Genomic DNA, 11366 nt, shown 5'->3' with positions numbered 1-11366 from the left:
ATACCTAAAAAAGGTATTTTGCCCTTAAAAAAAAGTACAGCCAAATATACACCTGTAAACAACCTAGTCGTCAAGTTTTCTGCTTACGGTGGAGAGTTAGATGTGACTTTTTAACTTATCCTAACTGATTTTTTTATATTACTTTTTATAATTTTGTATATTAATTTATAGAGATAAACTATTCAAAACAACAAATACTTTTACCATATTTTTCCATTAATTTTCAATTATATATTATAAAATAATGAGTCTTCACATGTGTGAGTAAATTTAGAGTGAAAGAAAAAATTTAGAATTATTTTAGAGCTCTAATTCTCAACCAAGCGATTTTGTTTTTAGTTTTTCTTATAACACCTATATTTACTTTGTTTAAATTTAAAAGTAAAATTATAATCCAATAGAATTAAATATCATATTTACGAGCCGTTTATAAATACAATTAACTTAGAACAAAATAGATTAATTTCTTGCAAACCACTATTTGAAATAAAATATTTTCAAATAATGGATTTAATCTTTCATATCTAAACAGACTACGATAGCATAGGCCAGCAAAGGTTGAAGAATATAAAAATGTTTTATAGGAAAAAAATATATTAAAAAAATGGTCAGAACACAAGAAATCTGTCAGACTCCGTGTAATTAGGATTAAATCCCTTTCCTTCTTCACCATTATTATGATTCTTCTTCTCCGATTCGCGGCTGCAAAATACGTCTTGGACAAAGGACTCCACATCAATTGTGTTATTTCCTTCTGTGTCCTCCGCGGCCGCCTCCATCCCGGGCAGCGACGGCGGCCGCGGAATTTGCAAAACCAAATCCCAATCGGTTCCTCTGAAGAAATTGTGGCCCTTGATCTCGTCGAGTTCGATCCTTTTCGCCGGATCTTTCTCCAGCAGTTTCCTGATTAAGTCTCTCAACGGCGTCGCTTCCCCGCACAGATCCGGCGACATTGTCAGAATCCGGTAGAACGTTTCCTTCCGATTCGATCCCCTAAACGGCGTCGTCCCGTACAGCATCTCGTACAGAACAACGCCGAGGGACCACCAGTCGACGGCGAAGTCATGCCCCTTCCCGGCCACGATTTCCGGCGCCACGTACTCCTCCGTCCCCACGAACGAGTTCGACTTCTCCGATTCCGACGCGTCCGGCGGCCATTTAGGTTTCTCCGCCCGTTGATCGGGGCGGTACAGCGAGTCCTCCGGCGAAACGCCAGAGTTGCAGAATCGGTTAAATGAAACGAATCGCTTCTTCTTCTTCCTCATCTTCGCCGATTTGGATTCCGTCGAAACCTTCGGCGATGGTGTAGGAGACGATTTAGGAGATCTCTGAGAGAGCCTTGTAGAGAGATCAAAATCGACAAGCATCACATGGCCGTTCTGTTGAACCATGACGTTCTCCGGCTTCAAATCTCTGTAAACTATTCCTAAGCTGTGTACATACTCCAACGCCATAACTAATTCCGCAGCGTAAAATCTTCGCAATCGAAACAAAAATTTCGAATCGGTCAAGAAATTGAAACAGAGATCGATCGATCAAAAAAGGAAGAAAAACTAACCAAACAACAAAGTACCTGATAGCGTCATCGGAGAACATCTTCTCGGTCTGTTTCTTCCGGAGAGTATTAAGATCTCGTCCTGCGCAATAATCAATGGCGTAGCCTACGACTTTCTGAGTATCCAAAACGCCGCGCAATCGCGGCAACAGAGGATGCCGAAACAGACGCAAAACCTCCCGTTCGAAGCAGACTCTCCGGTACTCGGATCCATCGGTACTTACGACCGTGGCTTTCCTCTCGATCAACGCCCTGGAAATGACCTTGAGCGCCAGCCATTCGCCGTCGTTCTCCGTCGCATTCCGCGCCAGAAACACTCCCTTCGCCCCCCCGGCCGAGCGCCGTCACGACCTCCAACTTCTCGAAATCCAGCTCCGGGATTTCCTCTCGACGGTGATGTTGATGATGAAGATCATTCGCATTCCGCTGCTGATCCCTCACATCGTTCATGGCGGAAATTCCAGATGGTTCGGCAGATGGAATCTGGTGCCAGAATTCGCGGACGGGGCGTTCGCTTTATACTTGACCCTGTCCCTCGTGAGAGCTATTTCCTTGGGGACGAAGTTTTTAGGAAATGAAAAATAAATATATAATAAAGCCGACAATTACAGTCTTTTTGGTCAATGGTCTTGACGGTAATTTCGCAGGTAACAAAGCGTGCTGTGATGACGACACGTGGATGGGGATGACGTGGCGTCACCTGAAGAGAGGGCTAAATGACGTTGGAGATGATGTACAATCTTCGAACGGTGCGCTTCTAGAAGGTGGTGAAATGAAATTTAACACGCGGTAATTGTAAAGTCAAACAAAAATGAAATAGAGAGAGAGAGAGAGAGAGAGAGAGAAGGAAGGATGGGTGATTCCGTTGGATGACTGTAACAATAAAGTAAAAGAGAATTAATACGTATGCTGGGTTGTGGCCTACGTTTGACCGTCGTTCTTTAGTTAACTATTGTTCCGTATTTGAATTTCAAAATTCTAACCATTCAAAATAATCATTTCGTTTTCATTTATTTATTCTTTTCAAATCGATTTATACGAGCATAGCTCCGTATTTGTATTTTTTTCTTGTACAATAATTGAGAATAAGGGATTCCAACTCATCTAGTTAGAGATATGTGTCAATTACCAATAAATTAAGTTAATGTTGGCAACTGTATTTGTATCTTTGTTCTTGTATTTTTTATTTTGTTTAGAACTTCCATTTTAGTTATTGTAGTTTCAATATTTGTTCATCTTAATTAGTCTATATACTTTTAGGAGGTCTGGATTTGATCCTTATAGTTTAGAAAATTAACCAATTCGATTCCTATTCGAAAAATTTTAACACAAATTTTAAACATATATAGTGGAAAATCTTTAATACAATTTTATGGTTATATTTCAAGAAATTTAATGAGTGAAGTATCATACTAAAAAAAAGAGAACGTTTTAAAAGTGTAAGAGGAAACGAATAAAACTTAAAAATACAATAAAAAAAAACTGAACTAAAATAATGTTCACACATTTAATATATTATTTTAATTTTATTAATATATACTTACCACTTTTGTTTAATATTTTTTAATATATTATAATTAACGTATTCAAATAAGTATATGTAATTAATACTGTGTCGCCATATTTTATTAAACAACAAATAAAAAAGTATCGGTAGTTTAAATACTCAAAATACCACATAGTGAAAGGAATTGTCGAATCATACATTGTGGTCTACTCACTGCCGTATCTATGAATTTTATACTAATGGAGCACAAATTCCTATAAATATAATGAGAAATCATCAATTTTAATCTTGAACCCTCATAATCTGTACCAACTTTTTAGCAACTTTCAATCTCATCTAATTGTACCTTAAATTATATAATCTTCACCTTATTCAGACAAAAACAACATAAACAACATAGGAGCTAGGTTTCTTTTTTTTTTTTCAAATTTTTTTATTTAATTGAAATTTGAAAGTTTTGGGAGGAGTTATTTAATGGTTGATTTTGTGTATATTAACCGATATTAATTTTAGAAAAAATTTGACTTTTATTAAATTAGCGAGCCTTTTTATAGTTTTTCTTTTTTACATTTTTTTTTGTTTAAGCTAACCGGTGAATTAACAAAAATTGAATATAAGGTGAAAATTGCAACACTTTATCTAACCTTATCGTTCAATTTGATGATATTGCCTGTTTATGGTGACAAAATTGATGCGTAGTCATACCTGGCTACATAATCTCCGTATCAATTATATGTTTATAACAAATGCTCCAATATATATTTTCAAGCAAATTAGGTGCAGTGACGCTAACATGTACTTAGCTCTGCACTAATTGACACTGGTCTCTGATAAAGAAATCATGAGTTCCGAATCTCTCACTCTTACTTGTTACTACTCTTAATCCGAAATTTCATTAAGTTTAATTAGGAAGCTCTAGCAAATAAGCATAATTTCCTACAAGTAACGGACCTATAATTGAATTCTTAACCCAGCCCATGTAATCTAATTATAAGTGTTTGTGCTATTCATAGCTATAATAAACAATATTATAAGAGTGAAACTAAAATAAACAACATGCACAACTTTGTAAGGAAGCATGTTAAAACATATTACAACGTTTGAAACATAGGGTTTGTTATTGGGTAAAGGTAATAACTCTCAATAAGAGAGTTATTTTATGCCATTTTTAGTTTGGATTTGAATGATATTGACTGTCCCAGCCTTGATTTGCATGTGATTAAGAGGTAAAAAATGAAATTAGGAAGTGTATGTAGTAGCTTTTACGCAAGGAATGAAAATTACTCATTTATATATATGTCGGTTTTGCTCCAGGACGATGTGGGGCACCATTTTCTAGCAGCCACTTCTCCAAGGAATTTGGCTTGCGATACTGGAGCATCGAAGTCTGCAGTAGATAAAGTGCAGTAACTCGTTTTACGCGAAATTTTTACTGTTGCCCTACTTTCTTCGTTTTATTTGTTTTGCACTAAGAGGGAGCCTCTTAATCATCAATATATCCCTAAGAGGGAGCAATCTAAGAGAGAAAAGAGAAGACAATCAAGGAAGGAAGAGAGAGAGAATATTCTGTTGGTTAAACATACGCTATATATATAAACTGTCTAATACCGACAAATAGATTACAATGTAACTAACTGCAAACAATTATAGAATTAAACAGCTCAATGAACACCAAAACTTAATGAATTCAGTTGAAGCACACTTCAATAGCACTGACCTGGAGACAAATATTTACTCTGCATAAGTTCCTAGCAGACTATAACGATCGTCTCAGTATGATATGATGACTAACTCTGGTAAAATAGCAACATCGAACTACTCAGATCTAGCAGAACTGTTAGATACTAGCTGTCTGAGAGGAGGAGAATAATCAATTATGGTATGATTGGATATCTCAAATGAATGAAAACAACAACTATATGTAGTTGTCCAAATATATAAGCCCTCACATAAGAAGGAACCTTTTCACATACGTAACTTTAACACATAAATATAAAAACAAATCCTCATTTAAGAAATAAGTTTAACATATATCTATTTTTAACTCATATGTAACTTTAACGCATATAGAATTTGAAACTTTGTAACTTTAACACAAAAAAAACAAAAACAACAAATGAAATAAAGGATTTGTATGTTATTAAATTCCTCAATTCAAAGATAAATTTTAAAGAGATATATTCACCACGGAATAAATTTCTTCAATTTTCACTTTCTTTCACACATTAAAAATCCAACATATCCATACCTTTAAAAAAAAAAATCAGCAGACAAGGAACTTGACAGAGAATAAGAAGAAGACAAGACAAGGATGTTGAAAGGAAAGCTGGAAGACTTTCATACAATGGCTAGTTTGAAGACCCAAACATTTTCTATCCCTTCCTTTATTGTTTCTACTCGATGGGTTGTAACTTCTTTCTCTTCTTCTTTGATTTTACAATGAATATGAGCTAAACCAATTTGTCGGAGTTATGGGCTTTTACTTGTAAACACATTTTTTAGTTACTAAAGTTATTACTATTTGATTAAAGTTCGTGCTTCATCCTAATGTTCTCCATGATTGATCACCATACTTGAACTACTAATCCTATTAGTTTTTTTTGAAGATTTGGTAGGATTCGTACTAGATTTATCTTCTAGTATAGAGCGAGGTGCTTAGAGAGACTCACGTAGTAGAGCTATAAACTGTTTTGAGTGTTCAATAGGGCAAACAAAAGTTTGGTTAATGAAAAATCTGGGTAATATGAAAAGATATCGTGTTTGTTTGGCTAGCTACCCCAACAGCTTCAATGTTAGGGCATCAGTTAGTAACAATATTATAAAAGAACATAACCTTTGCTGTTTTCTCCCCATTGCAACTCGTTTTAGCACTATTTTAGCTTACTGTTTTTTACGAATTTTATGTTTAATTTGTTAGTAATTTTAGAACAAAAAATATATTTGTTTGGTTACCCAGAAGTCAAATTTAGAGCAATTTGGTTACAACAATCCTTGTGGAGACAACTTTTTATCACTTGCTACAACTTCTTAATGTATAGTTTCACTTGCTTTAGTATTCTGGGTTGCTAGGACAACAAGTTTTTGGCACTGTGGCCAGAAATTGTTTTAATAATTTCTTCTATAATTTATCTTGGGAAAACTGCACTAAAAATAAAATGCCTAATTTGGAGTTAATATAATTGGTGTAGGTAGGATGTGGCAGCTTTCCTCCTTGGGAGCTCCAACTAGGTCAAACAAGCAATTTCTTCAAATGTTAAAGACCTAATAAAACAAATTGTTACAAAAATATAAATTAAGTTGGACCGAATTTGGTTGTGCCTTCCAAAATTGCTTGGATCCAAATAGGGAAAGTTTTTCTTTTGGACACTTCTCCTTCAATTGGTAATGATTCTTGCTCCAGACATCTAATGGAAATGATTTTATATGTAAAAAGCTCTTTCAAAGCCCTTCAAAATGGTATCCAATTTGACTAAGATTGAAGCATAAAATAGAAAGATACAAGCGATTGAAGTTAACATAGTGAATTCTCAGGTGTTGCACGATCTTTCCCCCCAAAAAATAGTGTACTAAAATAGTGATAACTTTCATATAATTGGATGAAATTTTCAATTGTGGTTTTGTTGGAAATCTAACTCAAATATATTCAATTTGACATTAGTTTTACTCAATTTGAAGTTATGAGCAAAAAGATATGAATTTTCAAAGTTAGAGTTACTGTTTTGAAAATCTGGAGGTTTCTCTCGATTCATGTGGTTTGAAAAAAATCGTAACTTTGGCTATAGGACACGGTTTAAATTGAAATTTTGTTTGTTGAAAAGTTCTTGGAAAGAAGAACAAAATAAGTAAATATTTTAACACTTCAAAGCAATTCTCAAAACTCTTTCAGTTATGCAAAGAACAAGAACAATAGGCACGCAAAAGTAGCAAGAACAAGAATGTGTGATTTTGGACTTTTTTTTTGAATAACGAAAGTAAAGACAAAGACAAAAAAGGTAAATGATATATAAGATGTAGAGATTTAAGCTCTGATACCAAATTGTTAAGGACAACGGTATGTTCGTACCCCCAAATATTTCCACAATGGTAGATATTGTCCGCTTTAAGCATAAAGCTCAACGGCTTTGCCTTTTGGTTTCACCCAAAAGACCTCATACCAATATATATATTTGTCCTCATCTATATACCATGGATCACTCGCTTCCCTAGCCAATATAAAACTTTGTTTGCACTATTTACAAACCCAACACAAATGATACACAATAACTCAAACGTATGGACAAACGAGTCTCTAACCACTTGAATCCAGTCGTATAGATGATTTAACTCAAAAGGGAAAAGTTAGATGGATTACCTTTATGGTCAAATACCACGAGTAGACAGATTACTCTCCATACTTGATGTCGAACACTCCACAAGTTTGGTGACCAACAAGGCTTGATTGTTCCTTAGCAATCCATTCTAAGTTTTATGATATGACATAATTTATCACATTTACTATGTTCAAATCCCTGCTATTTTGAATAAATATAATGTCCAATTAGAAAAATTATGTTTGATTTCATTCGAGAGGTAGAAAACTGAGGATTTGATGGAATTCAGCATAAAATCATCATAAAGTGCCAAATTTAAATCTTCCTGACCGAACTAAAAAATTATCAGATCAAACCAATAGTCGAAGCATTGAGACACTAGGGACAACATCTCAAGATGGTCACTAAAAAGAACAGAAAAGTTACTATTACAATGTCTCAACCTTAGGGATAGTGTCTCAACACTACAATAAGTAATGCATGTAAAAGGATTAAAAATCCTTTACGAAAAGGACTGTTATAGTGTCTCCACACTACAACGAGCGTCTCAACGCTATGGTTTGACCTCCAGCTCTAATAGTCAGTTTTCAACTTTGTTTCAAGCATTCTGATCCCATCGAGAATCTCTCTTCTATGAAAATCAAAGTTTCCTCATCTAACATGAGCGACTAGGTTTTAATTCTTCCAATTCAAGGGTGATAAAAGTTCGATTGTAAGTTTGAGAGGCTTGGGTTAGATAGGGATTTCTTATTTTCAAGTATTATATGTTTCTTGTTCCCAATTTTCATGAACGATTGATATTAATTAAATTTGGTGCCTTAATTCATATTGATTGTTCTACAACTACCCTTTGTGATGATGGGATGTGATTCCCGCAGCGGAAGCGATAATCGTCATTCATCAATTTTGAGAAACAAAATCCATACCATGAAATGGAAATATAGAGGAAAAGGTTGTTTACCTTTGAAGAACTTATCTTGAATGAAAACACCAACGAATACTACCAAATAGTCTTCCGTGCCATCCTCTGGGTACTGAGATCGTACTTGTGGGAGCGATCGAGATGGAACGCAAGGGAGAATTGAGAGAGTTTTAGCCTTGAGAGAGAAATGATGGGAGTTACCCACGTCAAACTCTCCACTCCCCTGCTAAAATGCAGGGGAGTTAATAATTAATAATATTTATTAATTAAAATTAATATATTAAATAATTATTAATAAAATTAATAATTAATAAATTTTAATTAATAATTATTAATCTAATAATTAATCAATTAAATATAATATTAAATAATTAACGATTAATTATTTAACATTTAATTAAATATCCCATATTTAATTAAATCATATTCTCTCTTGTATAACATGTAGATTTAATGTACATCTGATGTGCATTAATTTTTAACCTATAGTTTTAATATGAATCCAATTCATTTTAATTATTTGAATCATATTCAAATATTTTCTCTCATAATGTATAGTATTAATTTTGAATCTCTATCCAAAATTAATATATACTTATATATAATGCATCAATATGCATCATATATATTCCCTTACATAATTTGAAAATTCTTGATCATTGTTTTACCCGTTATGAGTTAGCAAGGGGACCTAATGGACCTACAGATCAGAAGCTCCAACGATACGAGATTAATCGATCAAACTCATTGACCGAGTTAATCAACATTCGTTAACTACGGGTCACTCAACTAAAGACCCGCAGTTGCACTCTTCTCACTGAAAAATGTTTTTGTGTCCATGGATATACGACCATTAATGACAAGTCAATTCTTCACGAGTGCTCATAACTCAAGCTAGGTCAAATTACCGTTTTACCCCTGAGTTACATCTTGCTCCTTAAATACCACTGCTCCTCTAATGAACAACCTGATTATCGTCCGACGAATAATCGAAAGTCCCTCTCGGACCAGTGAGAGGATGAGGCTCCTTGTTCAAGTCCCGGAGTTAGCATTTAAGAGAACACTCATCTACTCCCTAAAGTCGGGGAGGAGTGAATTCAATCTTGTGAAGTTATGTTCCCAGCTCCCCACTCGGTCTTGTCCCCAAAATGGTAGGAATATTGAGTCGGCGAGTCGGGCCACTCTCACCCATACAGATCAAAGGACGAGCCCTCATGGGTAGGAGTCCATAACTCACTCAGGATTGAGAATGAGTTGCCTGGTCATCCTATGAAATAGCAATATGTTAATCAACGACGTTACATTTAAAGATTGGCTATTTCACGATCCAGTCTTATACAAACTCATTGTATAGGATACTGCCACTCGCATGTCTCCACACGAATGACCTGGATGGAGTCGTCTGTAACATTTACAAAGTGGGCCATATCCAGTGTTGTCAGGATAAGGTACCCAACCTTATCCATATACTATAGACCCTTCAGGTTATTCACGAGACATTATCCTCTTGTATATCAGGGGTATATCAAATATATACCTAGTATATCAAGGGTATATCAATTATATATCCAGTAGATATATTATCCCGGTTACATGATAATAACCTTGGATGTTTAGTTTATTGAATTTTGGACAATGCAATTCTATGAATTCACAACAAATTGATTGAATAAAACTTTATTGAATATACATTTGTTTTTACATAAATACAAACCACGAGTTTAGGACAACACACCCAACATGTGATTCATAATTGTAATGAATGATTGAGTTAATTAGTAGTATGAAGTTGGCTTATCGTCTATATTTATGGTTTTTCCCTATTACATAGCTTGCATAATAGACTCTAGGAAGACAAATAAATAAAATTAATTGACTTGCAGCTAACTCAAATTACTTGATTTTTGTTTAGTTATTCTCATTATTCTTAATGCTCTTATTTGATTGATGTGGAACGCTATCGTGCCCATTTAATTAATTAATAAGTTTTGATTTCGACGTTTGGTCCAAATTAATTAAATTAGGAGAACTAGTTTGGTCCAAATTAATTAAATTAGGAGAACTAAAACCTATCCAACTACTCCGAGCAAGTAGACTAAGTTCTTGAATTAAGAAATTTATGTTGTGTAAAACCTATTATTAAGTTTACAATTGGATGAAACTCACACTTTAGGATTGGAAGTTTAGGAAGATTGACTTTCGTATTCTATTTAGTTTATTATTTAAATTTCAAAATTACTCTAGTTTATAAGACTTTGTGAAATTGATACTATTGGTTCCCTTGGGATTCAACCTGGTCGGTCTCACTACTTTTACAAGTTAGATTTAGCAATTAGTTATTATTCTGGAGGGCCTCGACAACCCTGACCAAAATTTAGCGACATTGGGATGGAACCAATATTAGTTTCTCATTGTTACATTTAATTGTTTTTTTCTCGCTATTCTTAGAATACAGATCTTCAATATGACCCTAAAACTGAGAAGACAACGAGGAGATTGAGAAAGGAGATTAGACATTGTCTTTTTTATGAAGCAAGCATATCTACAATTCAACAAAGGTGACGAACCAAACTTTAATTGAACTGGCACCAGATTTAAATCAACGTCTTTGCATAAATTTTTCTAATACTGAAAATAATTTTGAACTAAAATTTGGATTAATCCACTTACTTCCTATTCTTCGTTGATGTGTCGGTGAAGTAAACACTTGAAAGAATCCCATGTTGTATGCTCTAGAATGAAAGCACATGGAGTGAGTGAGGAGCAAATCAACTTTAGAGCTTTTTTATTATCTAGATTGACTCTATTATCTACCATCCGGATGAATCACAACATGGAATGAGAAGAAAATATTGTTCCTGGATAAAGTTTGGAGCCTCGTCTTCGTTTCTTTCCTCAGGCTGGTTTTCGTCCTCATTCACTGGCCTATCTTCTTCTTCAGTCTCTTTATCTGGAGAGGCTCTTTTCTCCTCTGCTTCGGTGGGTTTTGGCAGAGGCTTTGCCTTGGCGGGCTTTCGCCCTTTTTTTGCCGGCTTCTTCTTCTTCTTGGGAGGGGAGGGAGCTTCCTTCTGC

General features: G+C 34.6%; 1 protein-coding gene across 1 annotated transcript; it reads right to left on the bottom strand.

The window, feature by feature from the left end:
* Nucleotides 1-434: 434 nt before the first annotated feature.
* Nucleotides 435-2102, bottom strand: LOC111022218 (serine/threonine-protein kinase OXI1). Its single transcript, XM_022299392.2, is given in 3 exon segments — nucleotides 435-1476; nucleotides 1574-1873; nucleotides 1875-2102. Coding segments are annotated over 3 exon segments (1299 nt in total). The 5' UTR covers nucleotides 2006-2102; the 3' UTR covers nucleotides 435-608.
* Nucleotides 2103-11366: the final 9264 nt, after the last annotated feature.

Source organism: Momordica charantia (genome assembly GCF_013281855.1).
Source record: "Momordica charantia cultivar OHB3-1 chromosome 9 unlocalized genomic scaffold, Mcharantia_2.0 BLBB01000009.1, whole genome shotgun sequence".
NCBI classification, from domain to species: Eukaryota; Viridiplantae; Streptophyta; class Magnoliopsida; order Cucurbitales; family Cucurbitaceae; genus Momordica; species Momordica charantia.
Note: the sequence above shows the minus strand (reverse complement) of the source record. Positions and strands in the feature narration are given on the sequence as shown.